Genomic DNA, 23,818 nt, shown 5'->3' on the forward strand with positions numbered 1-23,818 from the left:
AAGCTGGTAATGTTTCAATAAAGTAACAAAAGAATTCATTTTTGATTTATTTATAACAAAACCTTTATTTATCTGCAATCTTTATTACCTATTTTAAATATATAAAGTCGTTAAAATTTTTAATGCTGCTTTAGTCCCAAATCATAAAACAAACCATCTTTAAAAATCCAATTAAAAAAATGTCTTAAAGAGTTTTTTTTATGTAAACTTTTATTGATTTCATTCACCAGCAAAAATTACAAAATAAATTCACAATTAACCCCAAATTTATTGATCAATTAACTAAGTTAATTTCAAGATGTAAAACATAACGGTAAAAACAATAGCATTGTAATACTGTTAAATCAATTTAAAAATTTGGCCGTTAAAACTCATTTAATTAAAACAAATAACCAAAGTTGGTCTCCATTTAAATTTACTACTTAACTAGAAAATGCGATAACTTGAATAAATTAAATCATAAAAAAAACTTAAACAAACAAAATAAATATTTTTGTTTGCTAAATTTAAGTATAGATGTTACATAATACATTACATGCAATATATATATATTCAAATTAGCATAATATGATATATTTTATTTTTTTTTATTTTGTTTTTTTCGCGCATTGATAAAAGTAAATAATAAATACAATATACAATTAATATTACAACAATGTGACGGAAAAAAATGACAAAATCAATTTAATGATTTAAAACATGCCAAAAGTATTAATGTTTACATAAAGATTTTAATTATTTTATGGCATGGTCACCAAACCCAGTCCCAGTTAAAACACTAAAACAAAAAGAAATAAAAAAAAAGAAGTTAGGCATTATAAATATGTTTTATACATTACAAATTGGCAAGATAAATTATTTAAGTTTTTTAAATGTGTTGAAGTCTGCTTTTTTAAAGAGGGAAAAATGCCTATAGACATTTTTATTAATGTCATATTAAAAAAATCATCGGGCTTCTGGACATTCTGTAACAATGGAATCTATTAAACTTAGCACTTTGCTTGTTGGTTACTTCTGTTTGTATTTCTTTTGCCTGTTAAAGAATTAAAGGCTACCATTTTCATGATGTTCAGTTTTAGCATTGTTGCCTACACAACAGTGTCAGCTGTTGCCAACATTGGAGTGTTCATGTCCAAAGGACAACAAGTCCTCATTTTAACCCTAAAAAAAACAACGTTGTAACATTACTTAAAAAGTACCAACCACCAAGATTATTGAAAGAGTGGTGAAGTTTTTAAAACATTTGGCTTCACTAATGAGGTCCTGTGTTTGATCCCAACTGCTCCCATTCCAAAGCAGCCTTAAACAAGCAAACATAAACAGTATAAGCATCTTCTGAGCTATCAATTAATCAATTTTTTTTTTTTTATTTATTCGATTTTTCGTGCATTGATGACAGTGAACCAAACCCAGGTAAACAAACAATTATAATTTATATCAAGGTAACAAAGCTACTTTATGTTTAGGTTGTGAGTGACCTTTTAACATGAACAATAAGTAAAAATAAAAAAAGTTTAGTGTACCTTTTAACCGAGTCAAATAGAATTTCTTATTTTAACCGAGTCAAATAGAATTCTTACCTAGAAAAGGAGAATTTTATGTGTTCTCACAATAAAGTAGCAAAAATTTAAGAAGTGGTGTGGCGTTGTATTAACCTTTTTAATACAGAACAGTTTAAATACTAACTGCATATAATTAATAAGACGCGAAGCAGTCCTTACCACATCGAGGATAAAGTATAAAAAATAAGAACGGTGTTTATTGATCCGTAAAAAGTAAACAAACATTCAAGATCGTTAATAAGTTGCCAAGTCACGTTTGCAATAAAGTATAAATTTTTATTTTGCAAACATGAGATCTTTGGTTTGAACCACACTGCTCCCATGCTGTAGCGCCCTTTAGATAAAGTGCTATAAGGGATAAAAACGCTTGCTGAGGCATTAAAGATGTATTTAACTTCTGAAAAAAATACAACTTGCAAAATTTTTTGAAATAAAGAAAAATGTAATGAATATTTAATTTTAGAGATTTCTAGGTTTTGTTAATAATAAAACAATTAAAATGAGTGTTTTAGCGAGTTCTAAATACACCAGGCTTCAGAGAATAATGGGTCATGTGACTTCATCAAACGTAATTGTCAACAAAACAAAATGTTATTGTTCTATGACAAAACAAGTTGATGTTTATGATGGAAAAATGAGTTACATAGATACAGGTTCAAATTATTTTAATTAAATATAAATAGGCCTTTTTTAAAAATTTTTATTCTAAGTTATGTTATTTTTAAACTATTATTTTTTATCACTTATTTATTTTTTATTTTTGCTGGATAAAAATGTTTGTTACAATTTTTAGGTGGAAATTTTGACAACACTGTTTTATTTCTTCATGGCAACCCTACATCCTCGTATTTGTGGAGGAATATAATCCCTCATGTGAGTAATGTGGCTCGATGTCTTGCCCCCGATCTTATTGGGATGGGAAAATCAACCAAAGTTGAAGGAATGAAATATACGTTCGATGATCATTTCAAATATCTCACTAAATGGATGGAAACTATTGGAATGCCACAAAAGGTGATGAAAGACATGATCCTTAAAAGTTCAAATTTCATAATTTGACCAGCGGCTGGTGTTTTGGTTAAATAAGGGGCAGGGCTTGATCCCCACTGCTCTCATGCTGTAGCAGCCTTGAGTAAGGCGCTATAAATGGTATGAACTTCTGCTAAGCTTGCACTTAATCAGCAGTTTATTTATCGGGCAATTATAATCTATAATATTCCAAACTGATAATGTTAACTTAAGACTATGTCAGGGTAACTGATGTTACTCAATGTTATAAAATTTGTTAAAGAAACTTATAAAATTTATAATTCTGCTGACATCTTGTGGCACTTTTAACGCTTGCCTTAAACATTTTTTAGAAGATTTGTAGTCCTGTTATGTTTAAATGTCTTTAAAAAAATAATAATAAAAATAATTTTTATTTGTTTCTTTAAGGTCAACTTGGTTATCCATGATTGGGGTTCTGGTTTAGGTTTTCACTGGGCCAACCTAAACCAAGAAAGAGTTCAATCCATCACTCATATGGAGAGCTTGGTCGGCCCAATCCCATCTTGGGACAACTTTCCAGAACTTGCAAAGAATGTTTTTCAAGCCCTCAGGTCCCCAGCTGGTCAGTTTTTTTTTGTTTGTATGTTGGTATTTATATTTTTTGTATTTATTTCTTCTTAATGTGAGAAGGTTGACTATATGGCTTAAACTAAGAGTAACATTTGTTACCCAGACCCATTCATTCTTAAAATGACCTTTTCAGTTTGGGATGCTTTAGCTTATATTTTTTATTATTTAATCTGCTGTTTAAGTGTTGGCAAAGCAGGATTCCATACCATTTATAGCGCCTAACACAAGGGTGCTACAGCATAGAAGCAGATAGGATGAAATCCAGGACCTTATGTAGTGAAGCCAACTATTCTGACCACTATACCACAGTACCTTTATGTGGACTGTTCATTTAAACAGCTTAAACATAGAGTAACATTTGTTACCTTGACCCAGTCTTTAATTGACTTTGCCAGTAATATTTTAACAATTGCTTCCAGGTGAAGAAATGGTTTTGGAGAACAACTTGTTTGTTGAACTGTTACTACCAAGGTCTATTATAAGAGAATTAGAGGATAAAGAAAAGGAAGTTTATTTCAGACCTTACTTGAACCGTGGTGAAGATAGGAGACCTACTTTAACATGGCCCAGGGAAATTCCAGTTACTTCAGATGGTTTGTTGATTTACTTAAATAAAATATATTTGTGTATAAGCCGCTATAATAAATTTACAAAACAATAATGCATCAAACATAAACATACGCTTCATTGCCAAAAGTCTTGAGTTAATACCTTACTGCTGACTCTATTAACATATTGACTGGTACCATAGTAAGGCACAAACTATTTATACTTAACGCAAAATTGTTTTTTTATCCAACTCATTTAATTTATGTTGCTTTTTTGATGCAAAATTCCAAAATCCATTTTACGTTATGTGTATAAAATTTTTTTTTGTGCTATTAATTAATTAAAAAGTTTAAACAATTAAAACTTTTATAACTTCAACATAGGACCAACTAATGTTGTTGCTTATGCAAAATCCTACAACGAATTTCTTTCCACTTCCAAAAATCTTCCAAAACTTTATATCAACGCAGACCCGGGATTTTTTTCTGATGCAATAAGAAAGGTAAATGTTTAGTTTTTAATAAAATTTTTCTGTTGTTTTTTTGAAGATAATTTATTTAAATCTCCTAATCATTAGTATTAGTGTGTTTAAAATTTAACTAATTAACAATCCAATTATATGATGTTAGCTTCAAGGTTTTTCTTAATCTTACTTATTTATGTAGGTTGTTTGTGATTGGCCAAACCAACGAACCGTAACAGTAAAAGGATTGCATTTCTTACAAGAAGATTCTCCCGATGAAATCGGAAAAGAAATTCATCAATTTTTGACCAAAACAGTTTTCTAAAATTTAACTTCATTTTTTTAATTTTTTAATTTTTGTTTTTAACCAATTTAAAAATAAGTAATCGTATACTTGATTTGTTTAATTGTTAAGAGAAGGTAGTTCAAATTGACTTTGTTTTAACAGCAAAAAGTATAAATAATGATTGTTAACCTTATATCTTGATTTGGTATATGTAGATACCGTTATATAATAATATAAACTTTTTTATTTGTTAAATGATGAAAAATTTATCAACAATTAATTTTTTAATTAACATTTTCTAAGATTAGAAAATGTTTTACATCTTTAATTTAACTTTACAGTTTTTTAAAGAATTATTTTACAATGAAATCTTTGTTATATTAAAAATGTTATGCAATAAATTACTCTAATAAAATGTGTTAAAATTATTATCTTTAAACATAGTAAAATCTATTTTTAATCCAGACTACCCATAAAAAAATAACATTTCGTAAATATTTACAAAAAGATTGAATTATTTGAAATATTTGCTAATAATAAATACAGTTTATATTAACTTAATTAAATAAAAAAGAAATTTTTAATTTTTTTAATTAACTGGGTGCGTGGTGTAGTGGTAAGAACACTTGCTAAACCACACATGAGGTCGTGGGTTCAATCCCCACTGATCTCATGCTGTAGCGCCCTTGAGTAAGGCGATATTAACGATATGAACTCCTGCTGAGCCAGCACTTAATCATCAGCATAATTATGGGGCAATTATAATTGTTAATATCCCAAACTGTCACAGGCAACTCGAGACTGGGTCGGAGTAACTGATGTTACTTTTTGTTTAAATCGCGCATTCGACTTTCCCACATCGAGGATAAAGATATATACAAAAAAAAATTACTTATAGAGGATAAAGTTGTTCAAGTATGACGAACTTTGTTGCATGTCCATGTAAAGTGATTGCTGCACTATCCAAACGTCAATAAAATGTTTTGCTGCGTCATGGAATTGTTCTGGGAATTTCGTGCACAAAATATCCCGTTTTAAAAATGTTATGTAACTATCAAAAACTGTGTTGACATTAAGGCTTTATAAATTGTGGGGTCACGTAAAGATATTGGGTTGTTATCGTGAGATATCTTATCGTTTTGTCTGATCTACCGACCACCGGACTACCGACCTGACTTCAAGTTTGTAAGTGTCTGTGTCAGATTGTTAAAACTGTTAATTTACAGGTAAAGCCGTTTTTTTTTAGCTTAAATGTGATTTATGGTAACTTAAGTGGCTATTTTTTAGGCTTCTATAAAAAATTGTTTTGTTTATATTTTTTTAACATTTTAGAGTTCTAATAAATTTGGGTTTAGACAAAGAATTATTAAAAAAATAATAAATTTAATTTTTTTTTTGTATATATCTTTATCCTCGATGTGGGAAAGTCGAATGCGCGACTTAAACATAGAGTAACATTAGTTACTCCGACCCAGTCTCGAGTTGCCTGTGGCAGTTTGGGATATTATAGATTATAATTGCCCGATAATTATACTGCTGATTAAGTGCTGGCTCAGCAAGAGTTCATACCATTTATAGCGCCTTACTCAAGGGCACTACAGCATGTGATCAGTGGGGATTAAACCCACGACCTCATGGTGGTGTAGCAAGTGTTCTTACCACTACACCACGCTGCCGGTTAATTGTGAAGTTTGGTTTTAAAGCATTTTTATATTGACATTAAGGCTTTATAAATTATTGGTCATGTACAGATATTGGGTTGTTAGCATAAGATATTTGTTCGTCTTGTCTAATCCACAGACTACTAGAGCGACTCGACTTTAAGTTTATAATCGTCAGACTGGTAATATTGTCAGATTGCAGGTGTAGTCATTTTTTGAAAAATCAAAATATGGTAATTTAAAATATTTATAAAAATTGCTTTTGTGTTTGTGCATATAAAAAGCAGATAAAGTTGTTAGGTTTCTATTTTTTAACGTTTTAAAATTTGTATAAATTTGGGTTTAGACTGCTACACTAAGAGTTCTAATATAAATAAAAATTAATTTATTGTTAAATTTCAAAGCACATTTTTGTTTTGTAAATTTTTTAAAATATTTTTGGTATCTATATTTTTCGTAACTGTGATGTTTTTAATAACAATTACCTAAATTTTGTTTTAATTACTAGTTGTTAATTTTAACAACTATGGTTAATGAGAATACCAGGAACTAGAAATTAAATCTTGTTTTATTGTTACGAAAATTCATTATTTTGTGGAATTATTCACTTTTAAATTATTTAAAATTTTAATTTATTACTTATTCGAAACTCTAGGTTTTTTTCATTTTAAATTATTCAAAATTTTAATTTGTTCAAATAAATTATTAATTAAAATTTGGAAATTATTTTTCTAAATAAATATTTAGTAATTCAATAATCAAATATTTGTTAAAATAATTAACAGATTAAATATTAATGTATATTATTAAATTTGAAAATAATTTAAATATCCAGGAAATAGATTTGTGATAGCGTTTCAAAATAAAATATACATACATATTTTTTTTTAATATTGAAAATTTTTTAAAACATTTTTTTGTTGGTTTAGGACAACATTTTTTTATTAATTTTCTGTGTACAATTAACATAGCGTGTAAAGCATTTTGTTAATTTTTTTTATATATAAAAATGACTATTTTTTTTTATAAAAAATTTAAAAATTTTTTTTAGTATAAGTCTATATATATACTTATAATGTTTAAATTGAATAAAATTTGTGGTTTGGTTTGAAATAATAGTTCCATAAATATAAAATGATTAAAAATATAAGAAAATATGTTAGTGAAATGTTATAGGGAATTTTTAGGGCAGCGCTTAATATTAACTTTACATATTAAGTAAGTTTATATTAAAGTTGGATATGCATTTTGTTTAAGCTTCTATCGCCTTAAGTTAAACCAAACAAAAACAAATAATTTATTGCCTGAGGGAAGCAGTTTAACATGAAATTTGTTTAAACACTGGTTTAATAAAGTTTTAAATTAATATTTTATGATTTATTAAATTCTAAAGTTAAATTTTTTACTGTAGAGATATTTCATTAGAGCTGAATTTACATCTTTGCCAATATAAAAACTAAAAAAAAAAAATATATATATAAATGAAATTTTTAATTGGTGCACATTTTTTGTTCCTATATTTCTAGAATTCTCTTTTTTGTGAATTTGACGTACATAGAAATTTAATTGATCATTAGTATTTCATGTTTTTTTTAAAAGTCAAAATCAAAACGTGTTTTGATTTCATGTTCTTTTTAAACAAAATTGACCTCATAATTATTTGCTGAAATTTTTTTTCTTTTTTTAATGACAAGAGAAAACCTTTTTTTTTCTTAAAACAAAAAAATAAAATAGTTTTTTGTGTAAACATAATAAATTTAGTTTTTTGTAGATTGCTAGCCTTATATTGATTAACAAATTCAAATTAAAAAAATCGATTAAACAATTTATAAAATTATTTTTTGTTTTTTAATAGATAAAAAGCTAAGCTTTACTCTAAAAAACTTTAATGACTTAAATGGAGTTAAACCCATTTTCACTCAGTTTGAGTGGAGAATCTTATGAGACTTCACTCACACTTAAGTATTTACTCGACAACCCGACTTTACTCCAACCACCAGGCCAACAAGATGAAGGTAAATAAAACATTTTAATTAACAATTTTTTAATTAATCCTTTACGCCAAAAAAAACTAAAATTTTTTTTTTAGAATTATTTATTTTAAGATATTTTTTGTTGAGAGTTAATGCTAAAATTTTTATGCTTGAAAAAACTTTTTTTTGTTAGATTTGTTGTAAGATATTTAATCATGATCATGTTATGTTTGTAGTTCCAAAATTTGCTTATTAGTTTAACTGGTTTATGAAATATTATGTCTAGTGCCAAAAATATGCACGGCCATTGTTATTACTTGGACAACTTAAAAACTGTAAAAGTTACATGATCCAGGAATTAAATATTGGTGTAAATTTTACGGTTTTAGACTCACTAAACATAGGTGTTATTTGCTTGACTAATTTTTTTTTTTAAGCTATTTACAATAATTTTTTTAACCTGTTACATAAATGGTGTTAAAATTTTGTCTATTATGTCATAACCCAAAACAGATTTTCATTGTTTTGTTATAATCCCACAGAAGTGATTAAAATTTATATTGAATGTTCTGCCAATAAAATACATCGCGCTTATATAACAACATCTTACATAAGACTTTCTATAGTTTATTGATTAAAAAATACAAAAACATAAAACTGTATGTGTTAGTAATATATTAAACTCAGTTATTACACTATTTATTTATTTTATAGTAAAAAAATATTATATATATATATTTATGCAACTAAAATTATGTCAATAATTACAAGAAAAATCATGATTTTTGTAATGAAGCTACACTATTTAATACAATTACCAAAAAAAGAATATAATTATAGGATTTATTAATAGCCTGAATGTTTAATTAAATTAATTTTCCTAGAACTCCAAGTTAAAGCATTTGATATTGAAATTATCCAAAAATGAAATAAATATTTTTAATATATATAAAATTAAATTCTTAAAAATATTATTGCTAAAATCTTTTATTGGTAACGACATGTTTTTATTAAAAAAAATTTTTATAAATACATACCACAAAAAAACAATATACTTATTCATTTTCATTTAAAAAGAATTTACATTTTTTTTATATGAATTACATATAATAAAGCTTAGTAAACAACCCGTATAGTCTATGTATATGTAAATAATAGAACTGGCATTTGTGGTTTGCGGGAAAATCTTTGTTGTGACCGCATCACTACAATAATTAAATAATAACCTTCCAATTGAGCAAAAATGCAGTCTGTAGAGCAGGTTTTTTAAATCAATATTATTTTATTTAAATTGTTTTTGAAGAGAAATGCAAAGAGAAGGGGGAATGTAAAGAACAGGAACAACAAAATGAATTGATCTCTGCCTACCTTGGCCCCCAAATTTGGGACGATATTTTGCTTTCGGATGACCTTAAACTTGAACCCGTTGACCTTGATGAACTTTTGGAGAACTCGGGGGTCGATGATGGGGTAAGTGCACAACTGTGATGTAATAATTCATTTTAAAGTGCAATAGTCTAAGACTAAAAATTATTTTTTTTGCAACTTTAAATTAATTTAAGATCTACATTTTAAATTTATTTATACCATTTTCCATATCGGGTTTTCTTTAACTTTAAATGTTGTATTTTTTGCCATTTTCGGTAACTTTTAGCATGGGTTTTCCACAATACCCTTAGTTTTAAAACAAAATCTTGATTTACATGCCAAAAAACTTTCAATAAAGTTAACATTGCCTACTATAAGTTGGTGTTATCAGCAGTCATCTTACTTAAATAACTATTTTATATCAATTTATATTTTTGGACACTACTTTAATAATTAAGTGATTTTCTCCTTAGATGTCAGATTTGAAAATGTTGATGACAACTTCACCAGCTTCATTGGATGGCTCATTTCAAACTGAACAGAAAGGTAATTATTGAATTTCAACAGCATATATTTGTTTAAATTTAAAAATATAATTTTAATTTTATTATATTATAATCTTTATTATTCATTTACTTATAAAATATTTAAACAAAATATTAAAAATTTAAAAAAATGTTATAAATTTTTTTTAAATTTCATTTTACCTAAAGAGGGAGAACCTCAACCCAGTTTTATCCCCAACTACGATGACATGCCCCAGCTTGATACCGAGGATGTACCCCAACCCACATTTCATTACTCTGACCCCAAAACACCCCCAAATAAAAATATTTACCCCCCAAATGGGTTCCAAAATGGAGGAAAGGATCAGGGGGCTTTCACCCCCCCTCAGTACTCATCACCACCCTCTAATGGTTATAATTACCCCCCTACTACCCCCCCTGGTACCCCACCGATTGTGGTTAACATTCCATCACCTGTCGACATTAATTACCAGATTAATTCAACAGATGTTCTGCTGTCTACCCCTAATGAGGTTTGTGATGTCATAATGTTTGTTATTGTGATGAAATTAAGATTTCTGGATTTTTTGCCCGATTTTTGATTAAAATTTTTTTAAAATAATTTAATAATTACAAAAGTCATTGTTTCATTTTATTTATAACATCACAATGTAAATAACACTTTTATTACATAACAGGGGGATTTAGAGATTGACTCATTTAACCCATGCACACGGAAGTTCACAGAGGATGAGTTAAAACCCCAACCCATCGTCCGAAAGTCGAAGAAAAATTACGTGGCAGTTGATGATAAGGTGATATACTTGGTTTAAATATTGTTAATTTGTTGATAATTTTATTCCGGACAATGGGCCACTTTAAAACAAATAAAAATTGTTTAAATTTTTTGGTGGTATTAATTTATTTTTAAGCAAAAATACTGACATATTACAAAAAAAACATTTAAAACACTTTATATATTTTAGGCAAAATATTTAAAATATATTTTTCAGGTGAAATGCCAAACTAAATTTCTGTAAAAATATTGTTTTAAAATTTGTGTTTTTTTGGTAATATAAGCAAATGACAAAAAAAAAATGTCTAGTTATGACCTAAAAAAATTTAACAAAAATAAATATTTGTTCTGTTACTTTTTACTCCCTGTTTTTTATTTTTTAATGCAAGGATTTTGTTTACATTAAGAAAGCAATTAATGGAGTAACCTAGTTTTTTCGAATTCTAAGCATAACCAATTACAATTTTAGGTCCAGTATACTCATTACAAATTGTGTTATATTAGCTTGCTATTTAGTTAACTTGACAGTACATTTTATTAACTATTGTGTTGTTTTAAAAAAGCTTAATCAACAACTTTATTTCCCATCATGTGTATGTTTTGTTCACAATTTATATAGAAAGGTTAATTTTGTTTTATAAAAAATTAAAATTTGGTTGCTTCACATTAAACAACTCAACCCTCAGGGCATTTTTACAAAAAAAACAGTTATTAGGTTTGGTTATCTAGGGTTGGGTTCAGGTTCATTTGTGCAGGATTAAATTGACATGGAACAATATTTTTACCCCATTACTCAGAATTATTTAACTTTTAACAAGTTAGACCTTTTTTAAATATTATTTACCCCCTTAAGGCAAACCAGTCAACTAACATTAATCCACAATTTTAAAATTTTTATATTTGTTTTAAGGATGGAAAATATTGGAAGCGACGAAACAAGAACAATGAGGCTGCTAAGAAGTCCAGGGAAGCAAGAAGGATCAAGGAGAATCAGATTGCGATGAGAGCCAACTTCTTGGAGCAGGAAAACATTGGACTTAAACTTGAAGTTCAGAATTTGAGGCAAGTTGAAATATTAAATTCAGAAGTTATTTTAGAGTTTTTTAATATTTAACTTGGTTGTATTTTAAAGCTTCAAAACCAAAGTTTAATTTTTTATATTAGATATTTTTTTTATTTTTTTCCGCAAGGAAAGGGTATATTTTAAAATAACACAAAAGGCAGGCAATAGAAATCAAAAGAGACAAAATTTTAATTAGAGCACCGCTTTAATTAATATAGTATATTAGATATTTTTTTATTGTTGGCATGTTTATATATAATGATGCTTAGTGAACAATATATATGACCAATTTATAGGTCTGTGAAATAAATAACACTTCTGTTTGTGGTGTGTAGTTATATATTGCAACAGTTAAAATTCGAACCATAGATTTTGATAAACATATTTTTTTTCATTTTAGAAAAAAATTATTTTTGTTTTAGACCAAAGTTTTTCTTAATTTTTTTTCTTTTAAATACTTTGCAGGCAAGAGTTGAACAGGGTTGTTGAACTAGTTAGGACATATGAGCAAAGATTTTCAAGCCAGAAGAACAAGTAAAAATATTTTAACAAAATCGAAATTGTACAAATAAACCTTTTGACAAAAATGTAAGGTTTGTAAAATATGCTTAAAAATAATATTTTTTTTTTGAAATTTCGTTACGAGCTTTATTAGTTATGGTTAGAAACACCAGAGTTTAATAATATTATTGTACTAACGAATATCATAGCCATAGTTAAATTTTAAAAAAGCTGTTGTGAATGAAACAAACTTTACATATTTAATATTAATACAATTATCAAAATCGATATCAAATTTTAACAAATCTATTGTATATTTAATTCAACTTTCAAAGTCTTAGTTTTAGTCAAACTTTTTATTAAAATTGTGTTTTTTTAAACTTACTTTGTATATTATTTTAAAATTTTTAAAACACTTTCGTGGTATCAATTTTATAATATTTCATTTCTTAATTTTTAATATATAATTTCTTAAATATCAAACTGTTTTTAATAAAAGTAAATCTATACACCATATAAACATCTAATGTACTACAATTTTAACTTAATTTTTGCTGTTTTTTTGTAATTCATATTTTCATTAAATGTTTCATACTGGGATTCCCCTAAGGGAGATTCCCTCATTTGTATATAATAAAGGTGCTTCCATTGTACAAAAGTTTGTGATCATTCGATATGAAAAAATGTTTTTTATTGTAGTATATTCAACATTGGCGTTTTATTTTTTATTCTTAAGTTTTGCACATTAAAGTTTATTGTGTTCTATGAATGTAATTACTTACACTTGGCCGATAAGATTAAACAAAAAATTTTTAAAAAAATTTTTAAATAAAAAATTGTTGTTCTGTTAGAATCGCAAAGGTCTTATAAACGTGTTTACAAAATATTTTTTAAAATATTAATATTCATAAAAGTTATGACACTTTTATTAAAAATTTGTCAAATTTCAAAATCTAAAATTTTATATTTTATTGGGCGCGCATTGGCCTAACTAACATTCAAGATAAAACATTTCGCAAAAATTTCAAGTAGAACAAAAGTTTGAGCTAATTTATATTTTGGGTTTAATTAGGTCACGCGATATTTTTGGCCAATGATATTGCATACAAATTTTTTTTAAATAATTAAAAATTTTAAATCAAAAAATATTTGTTCTGTTAAAACCGCACAGGTTCAATTAACGTGTTTACGAAATATTTTTTAAAAATATTAATATTCACAAAAGTTATGACACTTTTCTTAAAATTTGATAAAATCTCAAAACCTAAAATTTTATATTTTATTGGGTGCGCATTGGCCTAACTAACATTCAAGATAAAACATTTCGCAAAAATTTCAAGTAGAACAAAAGTTTGAGCTAATTTATATTTTGGGTTTAATTAGGTCACGTGATATTTTTGGCCAATGATATTGCATACAAATTTTTTGAAAAAAATTTTAAATTTTAAATCAAAAAATATTTGTTTTGTTAGAACTCCACAGGTCCAATTAACGTGTTTACGAAATATTTTTTAAAAATATTAATATTCATAAAAGTTATGACACTTTTATTAAAATTTGATGAAATTTCAAAACCTAAAATTTTATATTTTATTGGGCGCGCATTGGCCTAACTAACATTCAAGATAAAACATTTTGCAAAAATTTCAAGTAGAACAAAAGTATGAGCTAATTTATATTTTGGGTTTAATTAGGTCACGTGATATTTTTGGCCAATGATATTGCATACAAATTTTTTTTAAATAATTAAAAATTTTAAATCAAAAAATATTTGTTCTGTTAGAACCGCACAGGTCCAATCAACGTGTTTACGAAATATTTTTTAAAAATATTAATATTCATAAAAGTGATGACACTTTTATTAAAATTTGATGAAATTTCAAAACCTAAAATTTTATATTTTATTGGGCGCGCATTGGCCTAACTAACATTCAAGATAAAACATTTCGCAAAAATTTCAAGTAGAACAAAAGTTTGAGCTAATTTATATTTTGGGTTTAATTAGGTCACGTGATATTTTTGGCCAATGATATTGCATACAAATTTTTTAAAAAAAAATTTTAAATTTTAAATCGAAAAATATTTGTTTTGTTAGAACTCCACAGGTCCAATTAACGTGTTTACAAAATATTTTTTAAAAATATTAATATTCATAAAAATTATGACACTTTTATTAAAATTTGATGAAATTTCAAAACCTAAAATTTTATATTTTATTGGGCGCGCATTGGCCTAACTAACATTCAAGATAAAACATTTCGCAAAAATTTCAAGTAGAACAAAAGTTTGAGCTAATTTATATTTTGGGTTTAATTAGGTCACGTGATATTTTTGGCCAATGATATTGCATACAAATTTTTTGAAAAAAATTTTAAATTTTAAATCGAAAAATATTTGTTTTGTTAGAACTCCACAGGTTCAATTAACGTGTTTACAAAATATATTTTAAAAATATTAATATTCATAAAAGTTATGACACTTTTATTAAAATTTGATGAAATTTCAAAACCTAAAATTTTATATTTTATTGGGCGCGCATTGGCCTAACTAACATTCAAGATAAAACATTTCGCAAAAATTTCAAGTAGAACAAAAGTTTGAGCTAATTTATATTTTGGGTTTAATTAGGTCACGCGATATTTTTGCCCAATGATATTGCATACAAATTTTTTTAAAAAAATTTAAAATTTTAAATCGAAAAATATTTGTTTTGTTAGAACTTCACAGGTCCAATTAACGTGTTTACGAAATATTTTTTAAAAATATTAATAATCATAAAAGTTATGACACTTTTATTAAAATTTGATTAAATTTCAAAACCTAAAATTTTATATTTTATTGGGCGCGCATTGGCCTAACTAACAATCAAGATAAAACATTTCGCAAAAATTTCAAGTAGAACAAAAGTATGAGCTAATTTATATTTTGGGTTTAATTAGGTTACGTGATATTTTTGGCCAATGATATTGCATACAAATTTTTTTTAAATAATTAAAAATTTTAAATCAAAAAATATTTGTTCTGTTAGAACCGCACAGGTCCAATCAACGTGTTTACAAAATATTTTTTTAAAATATTAATATTCATAAAAGTTATGACACTTTTATTAAAATTTGATAAAATTTCAAAACCTAAAATGTTATATTTTATTGGGCGCGCATTGGCCAAACTTACATTCAAGATAAAACATTTCGCAAAAATTTCAAGTAGAACAAAAGTTTGAGCTAATTTATATTTTGGGTTTAATTAGGTCACGTGATATTTTTGGCCAATGATATTGCATACAAATTTTTTTTAAATAATTAAAAATTTTAAATCAAAAAATATTTGTTCTGTTAGAACCGCACAGGTCCAATCAACGTGTTTACGAAATATTTTTTAAAAATATTAATATTCATAAAAGTGATGACACTTTTATTAAAATTTGATGAAATTTCAAAACCTAAAATTTTATATTTTATTGGGCGCGCATTGGCCTAACTTAGATTCAAGATAAAACATTTCGCAAAAATTTCAAGTAGAACAAAAGTTTGAGCTAATTTATGTTTTGGGTTTAATTAGGTCACGTGATATTTTTGGCCAATGATATTACATACAAATTTTTTGACAAAAAATTTTAAATTTTAAATCGAAAAATATTTGTTCTGTTAGAACTGCACAGGTCCAATTAATGTGTTTACGAAATATTTTTTAAAAATATTAATATTCATAAACGTTATGACACTTTTATTAAAATTTGATGAAATTTTAAAACCTAAAATTTTATATTTTATTGGGCGCGCATTGGCCTAACTAACATTCAAGATAAAACATTTTGCAAAAATTTCAAGTAGAACAAAAGTATGAGCTAATTTATATTTTGGGTTTAATTAGGTTACGTGATATTTTTGGCCAATGATATTGCATACAAATTTTTTTTAAATAATTAAAAATTTTAAATCAAAAAATATTTGTTCTGTTAGAACTGCACAGGTCCAATCAACGTGTTTACAAAATATTTTTTTAAAATATTAATATTCATAAAAGTTATGACACTTTTATTAAAATTTGATAAAATTTCAAAACCTAAAATGTTATATTTTATTGGGCGCGCATTGGCCAAACTTACATTCAAGATAAAACATTTCGCAAAAATTTCAAGTAGAACAAAAGTTTGAGCTAATTTATATTTTGGGTTTAATTAGGTCACGTGATATTTTTGGCCAATGATATTGCATACAAATTTTTTAAAAAAAAATTTTAAATTTTAAATCGAAAAATATTTGTTTTGTTAGAACTCCACAGGTCCAATTAACGTGTTTACAAAATATTTTTTAAAAATATTAATATTCATAAAAATTATGACACTTTTATTAAAATTTGATGAAATTTCAAAACCTAAAATTTTATATTTTATTGGGCGCGCATTGGCCTAACTAACATTCAAGATAAAACATTTCGCAAAAATTTCAAGTAGAACAAAAGTTTGAGCTAATTTATATTTTGGGTTTAATTAGGTCACGTGATATTTTTGGCCAATGATATTGCATACAAATTTTTTGAAAAAAATTTTAAATTTTAAATCGAAAAATATTTGTTTTGTTAGAACTCCACAGGTTCAATTAACGTGTTTACAAAATATATTTTAAAAATATTAATATTCATAAAAGTTATGACACTTTTATTAAAATTTGATGAAATTTCAAAACCTAAAATTTTATATTTTATTGGGCGCGCATTGGCCTAACTAACATTCAAGATAAAACATTTCGCAAAAATTTCAAGTAGAACAAAAGTTTGAGCTAATTTATATTTTGGGTTTAATTAGGTCACGCGATATTTTTGGCCAATGATATTGCATACAAATTTTTTTAAAAAAATTTAAAATTTTAAATCGAAAAATATTTGTTTTGTTAGAACTTCACAGGTCCAATTAACGTGTTTACGAAATATTTTTTAAAAATATTAATAATCATAAAAGTTATGACACTTTTATTAAAATTTGATTAAATTTCAAAACCTAAAATTTTATATTTTATTGGGCGCGCATTGGCCTAACTAACAATCAAGATAAAACATTTCGCAAAAATTTCAAGTAGAACAAAAGTATGAGCTAATTTATATTTTGGGTTTAATTAGGTTACGTGATATTTTTGGCCAATGATATTGCATACAAATTTTTTTTAAATAATTAAAAATTTTAAATCAAAAAATATTTGTTCTGTTAGAACCGCACAGGTCCAATCAACGTGTTTACAAAATATTTTTTAAAAATATTAATATTCATAAAAGTTATGACACTTTTATTAAAATTTGATAAAATTTCAAAACCTAAAATGTTATATTTTATTGGGCGCGCATTGGCCAAACTTACATTCAAGATAAAACATTTCGCAAAAATTTCAAGTAGAACAAAAGTTTGAGCTAATTTATATTTTGGGTTTAATTAAGTCACGTGATATTTTTGGCCAATGATATTGCATACAAATTTTTTAAAAAAAAATTTTAAATTTTAAATCGAAAAATATTTGTCTTGTTAGAACTCCACAGGTCCAATTAACGTGTTTACAAAATATTTTTTAAAAATATTAATATTCATAAAAATTATGACACTTTTATTAAAATTTGATGAAATTTCAAAACCTAAAATTTTATATTTTATTGGGGGCGCATTGGCCTAACTAACATTCAAGATAAAACATTTCGCAAAAATTTCAAGTAGAACAAAAGTTTGAGCTAATTTATATTTTGGGTTTAATTAGGTCACGTGATATTTTTGGCCAATGATATTGCATACAAATTTTTTGAAAAAAATTTTAAATTTTAAATCGAAAAATATTTGTTTTGTTAGAACTCCACAGGTCCAATTAACGTGTTTACAAAATATATTTTAAAAATATTAATATTCATAAAAGTTATGACACTTTTATTAAAATTTGATGAAATTTCAAAACCTAAAATTTTATATTTTATTGGGCGCGCATTGGCCTAACTAACATTCAAGATAAAACATTTCGCAAAAATTTCAAGTAGAACAAAAGTTTGAGCTAATTCATATTTTGGGTTTAATTAGGTCACGCGATATTTTTGGCCAATGACATTGCATACAAATTTTTTTAAAAAAATTTAAAATTTTAAATCGAAAAATATTTGTTTTGTTAGAACTTCACAGGTCCAATTAACGTGTTTACGAAATATTTTTTAAAAATATTAATATTCATAAAAGTTATGACACTTTTATTAAAATTTGATTAAATTTCAAAACCTAAAATTTTATATTTTATTGGGCGCGCATTGGCCTAACTAACAATCAAGATAAAACATTTCGCAAAAATTTCAAGTAGAACAAAAGTATGAGCTAATTTATATTTTGGGTTTAATTAGGTCACGTGATATTTTTGGCCAATGATATTGCATACAAATTTTTTTTAAATAATTAAAAATTTTAAATCAAAAAAGATTTGTTCTGTTAGAACCGCACAGGTCCAATCAACGTGTTTACGAAATATTTTTTAAAAATATTAATATTCATAAAAGTTATGACACTTTTATTAAAATTTGATGAAATTTCAAAACCTAAAATTTTATATTTTATTGGGCGCGCATTGGCCTAACTTACATTCAAGATAAAACATTTCGCAAAAATTTCAAGTAAAACAAAAGTTTGAGCCAATTTATGTTTTGGGTTTAATTAGGTCACGTGATATTTTTGGCCAATGATATTACATACAAATTTTTTGAAAAAAAATTTTAAATTTTAAATCAAAAAATATTTGTTCTGTTAGAACCGCACAGGTCCAATTAATGTGTTTACGAAATATTTTTTAAAAATATTAATATTCATAAAAATTATGACACTTTTATTAAAATTTGGTGAAATTTCAAAACCTAAAATTTTATATTTTATTGGGCGCGCATTGGCCTAACTAACATTCAAGATAAAACATTTCGCAAAAATTTCAAGTAGAACAAAAGTTTGAGCTAATTTATATTTTGGGTTTAATTAGGTCACGTGATATTTTTGGCTAATGATATTGCATACAAATTTTTTGAAAAAAAATTTTAAATTTTAAATCGAAAATATTTGTTTTGTTAGAACTCCACAGGTCCAATTAGCGTGTTTACGAAATATTTTTTAAAAATATTAATATTCATTAAAGTTATGACACTTTTATTAAAATTTGATGAAATTTCAAAACCTAAAATTTTATATTTTATTGGGCGCGCATTGGCCTAACTAACAATCAAGATAAAACATTTCGCAAAAATTTCAAGTAGAACAAAAGTATGAGCTAATTTATATTTTGGGTTTAATTAGGTCACGTGATATTTTTGGCCAATGATATTGCATACAATTTTTTTTTAAATAATTAAAAATTTTAAATCAAAAAAGATTTGTTCTGTTAGAACCGCACAGGTCCAATCAACGTGTTTACGAAATATTTTTTAAAAATATTAATATTCATAAAAGTTATGACACTTTTATTAAAATTTGATGAAATTTCAAAACCTAAAATTTTATATTTTATTGGGCGCGCATTGGCCTAACTTACATTCAAGATAAAACATTTCGCAAAAATTTCAAGTAAAACAAAAGTTTGAGCTAATTTATGTTTTGGGTTTAATTAGGTCACGTGATATTTTTGGCCAATGATATTACATACAAATTTTTTGAAAAAAAATTTTAAATTTTAAATCAAAAAATATTTGTTCTGTTAGAACCGCACAGGTCCAATTAATGTGTTTACGAAATATTTTTTAAAAATATTAATATTCATAAAAGGTATGACACTTTTATTAAAATTTGATAAAATTTCAAAACCTAAAATGTTATATTTTATTGGGCGCGCATTGGCCAAACTTACATTCAAGATAAAACATTTTGCAAAAATTTCAAGTAGAACAAAAGTTTGAGCTAATTTATATTTTGGGTTTAATTAGGTCACGTGATATTTTTGGCCAATGATATTGCATACAAATTTTTTAAAAAAAAATTTTAAATTTTAAATCGAAAAATATTTGTCTTGTTAGAACTCCACAGGTCCAATTAACGTGTTTACAAAATATTTTTTAAAAATATTAATATTCATAAAAATTATGACACTTTTATTAAAATTTGATGAAATTTCAAAACCTAAAATTTTATATTTTATTGGGCGCGCATTGGCCTAACTAACATTCAAGATAAAACATTTCGCAAAAATTTCAAGTAGAACAAAAGTTTGAGCTAATTCATATTTTGGGTTTAATTAGGTCACGCGATATTTTTGGCCAATGATATTGCATACAAATTTTTTAAAAAAAATTTAAAATTTTAAATCGAAAAATATTTGTTTTGTTAGAACTTCACAGGTCCAATTAACGTGTTTACGAAATATTTTTTAAAAATATTAATATTCATAAAAGTTATGACACTTTTATTAAAATTTGATTAAATTTCAAAACCTAAAATTTTATATTTTATTGGGCGCGCATTGGCCTAACTAACAATCAAGATAAAACATTTCGCAAAAATTTCAAGTAGAACAAAAGTATGAGCTAATTTATATTTTGGGTTTAATTAGGTCACGTGATATTTTTGGCCAATGATATTGCATACAAATTTTTTTTAAATAATTAAAAATTTTAAATCAAAAAAGATTTGTTCTGTTAGAACCGCACAGGTCCAATCAACGTGTTTACGAAATATTTTTTAAAAATATTAATATTCATAAAAGTTATGACACTTTTATTAAAATTTGATGAAATTTCAAAACCTAAAATTTTATATTTTATTGGGCGCGCATTGGCCTAACTTACATTCAAGATAAAACATTTCGCAAAAATTTCAAGTAAAACAAAAGTTTGAGCTAATTTATGTTTTGGGTTTAATTAGGTCACGTGATATTTTTGGCCAATGATATTACATACAAATTTTTTGAAAAAAAATTTTAAATTTTAAATCAAAAAATATTTGTTCTGTTAGAACTTCACAGGTCCAATTAACGTGTTTACGAAATATTTTTTAAAAATATTAATATTCATAAAAGTTATGACACTTTTATTAAAATTTGATTAAATTTCAAAACCTAAAATTTTATATTTTATTGGGCGCGCATTGGCCTAACTAACAATCAAGATAAAACATTTCGCAAAAATTTCAAGTAGAACAAAAGTATGAGCTAATTTATATTTTGGGTTTAATTAGGTCACGTGATATTTTTGGCCAATGATATTGCATACAAATTTTTTTTAAATAATTAAAAATTTTAAATCAAAAAAGATTTGTTCTGTTAGAACCGCACAGGTCCAATCAACGTGTTTACGAAATATTTTTTAAAAATATTAATATTCATAAAAGTTATGACACTTTTATTAAAATTTGATGAAATTTCAAAACCTAAAATTTTATATTTTATTGGGCGCGCATTGGCCTAACTTACATTCAAGATAAAACATTTCGCAAAAATTTCAAGTAAAACAAAAGTTTGAGCCAATTTATGTTTTGGGTTTAATTAGGTCACGTGATATTTTTGGCCAATGATATTACATACAAATTTTTTGAAAAAAAATTTTAAATTTTAAATCAAAAAATATTTGTTCTGTTAGAACCGCACAGGTCCAATTAATGTGTTTACGAAATATTTTTTAAAAATATTAATATTCATAAAAATTATGACACTTTTATTAAAATTTGGTGAAATTTCAAAACCTAAAATTTTATATTTTATTGGGCGCGCATTGGCCTAACTAACATTCAAGATAAAACATTTCGCAAAAATTTCAAGTAGAACAAAAGTTTGAGCTAATTTATATTTTGGGTTTAATTAGGTCACGTGATATTTTTGGCTAATGATATTGCATACAAATTTTTTGAAAAAAAATTTTAAATTTTAAATCGAAAATATTTGTTTTGTTAGAACTCCACAGGTCCAATTAGCGTGTTTACGAAATATTTTTTAAAAATATTAATATTCATTAAAGTTATGACACTTTTATTAAAATTTGATGAAATTTCAAAACCTAAAATTTTATATTTTATTGGGCGCGCATTGGCCTAACTAACAATCAAGATAAAACATTTCGCAAAAATTTCAAGTAGAACAAAAGTATGAGCTAATTTATATTTTGGGTTTAATTAGGTCACGTGATATTTTTGGCCAATGATATTGCATACAAATTTTTTTTAAATAATTAAAAATTTTAAATCAAAAAAGATTTGTTCTGTTAGAACCGCACAGGTCCAATCAACGTGTTTACGAAATATTTTTTAAAAATATTAATATTCATAAAAGTTATGACACTTTTATTAAAATTTGATGAAATTTCAAAACCTAAAATTTTATATTTTATTGGGCGCGCATTGGCCTAACTTACATTCAAGATAAAACATTTCGCAAAAATTTCAAGTAAAACAAAAGTTTGAGCTAATTTATGTTTTGGGTTTAATTAGGTCACGTGATATTTTTGGCCAATGATATTACATACAAATTTTTTGAAAAAAAATTTTAAATTTTAAATCAAAAAATATTTGTTCTGTTAGAACCGCACAGGTCCAATTAATGTGTTTACGAAATATTTTTTAAAAATATTAATATTCATAAAAGGTATGACACTTTTATTAAAATTTGATAAAATTTCAAAACCTAAAATGTTATATTTTATTGGACGCGCATTGGCCAAACTTACATTCAAGATAAAACATTTTGCAAAAATTTCAAGTAGAACAAAAGTTTGAGCTAATTTATATTTTGGGTTTAATTAGGTCACGTGATATTTTTGGCCAATGATATTACATACAAATTTTTTGAAAAAAAATTTTAAATTTTAAATCAAAAAATATTTGTTCTGTTAGAACCGCACAGGTCCAATTCACGTGTTTACGAAATATTTAAAAAAAATATTAATATTCATAAAAATTATGACACTTTTATTAAAATTTGGTGAAATTTCAAAACCTAAAATTTTATATTTTATTGGGCGCGCATTGGCCTAACTAACATTCAAGATAAAACATTTCGCAAAAATTTCAAGTAGAACAAAAGTTTGAGCTAATTTATATTTTGGGTTTAATTAGGTCACGTGATATTTTTGGCTAATGATATTGCATACAAATTTTTTGAAAAAAAATTTTAAATTTTAAATCGAAAATATTTGTTTTGTTAGAACTCCACAGGTCCAATTAGCGTGTTTACGAAATATTTTTTTAAAATATTAATATTCATTAAAGTTATGACACTTTTATTAAAATTTGATGAAATTTCAAAACCTAAAATTTTATATTTTATTGGGCGCGCATTGGCCTAACTAACATTCAAGATAAAACATTTCGCAAAAATTTCAAGTAGAACAAAAGTTTGAGCTAATTTATATTTTGGGTTTAATTAGGTCACGTGATATTTTTGGCCAATGATATTGCATACAAATTTTTTGAAAAAAATTTTAAGTTTTAAATCGAAAAATATTTGTTTTGTTAGAACTCCACAGGTCCAATTCACGTGTTTACGAAATA

The 23,818-nt window shown here is 25.4% G+C and overlaps 2 protein-coding genes across 3 annotated transcripts; both read left to right on the forward strand.

Moving 5' to 3' along the window:
* Window positions 1-2,030: 2,030 nt before the first annotated feature.
* On the forward strand, window positions 2,031-4,879 carry LOC145751512 (coelenterazine h 2-monooxygenase-like). Its single transcript, XM_082567688.1, has 6 exons — window positions 2,031-2,215; window positions 2,356-2,576; window positions 3,000-3,174; window positions 3,602-3,775; window positions 4,115-4,233; window positions 4,397-4,879. The coding sequence occupies exons 1-6, from the start codon at window positions 2,062-2,064 to the stop codon at window positions 4,517-4,519; spliced, it is 966 nt and encodes a 321-aa protein (XP_082423814.1). The 5' UTR covers window positions 2,031-2,061; the 3' UTR covers window positions 4,520-4,879.
* A 603-nt stretch (window positions 4,880-5,482) lies between these two features.
* LOC145750286 (hepatic leukemia factor-like) lies at window positions 5,483-13,069 on the forward strand. 2 transcript variants are annotated; one of them, XM_082566282.1, is made up of 8 exons: window positions 5,483-5,706; window positions 7,997-8,156; window positions 9,418-9,584; window positions 9,956-10,028; window positions 10,196-10,521; window positions 10,687-10,803; window positions 11,695-11,846; window positions 12,313-13,069. In XM_082566282.1, exons 2-8 carry the CDS (start codon window positions 8,039-8,041, stop codon window positions 12,383-12,385), a joined length of 1,026 nt encoding a protein of 341 aa, XP_082422408.1. In that variant the 5' UTR covers window positions 5,483-5,706; window positions 7,997-8,038; the 3' UTR covers window positions 12,386-13,069. The 2 variants fall into 2 exon arrangements, with proteins under 2 accessions (XP_082422408.1, XP_082422416.1); XM_082566290.1 differs by having other exon boundaries at window positions 5,483-5,665.
* Window positions 13,070-23,818: the final 10,749 nt, after the last annotated feature.

The sequence above is a fragment of the Corella eumyota genome, chromosome 1 (genome assembly GCF_963082875.1).
Source record: "Corella eumyota chromosome 1, kaCorEumy4.1, whole genome shotgun sequence".
NCBI lineage: Eukaryota > Metazoa > Chordata > Ascidiacea > Phlebobranchia > Corellidae > Corella > Corella eumyota.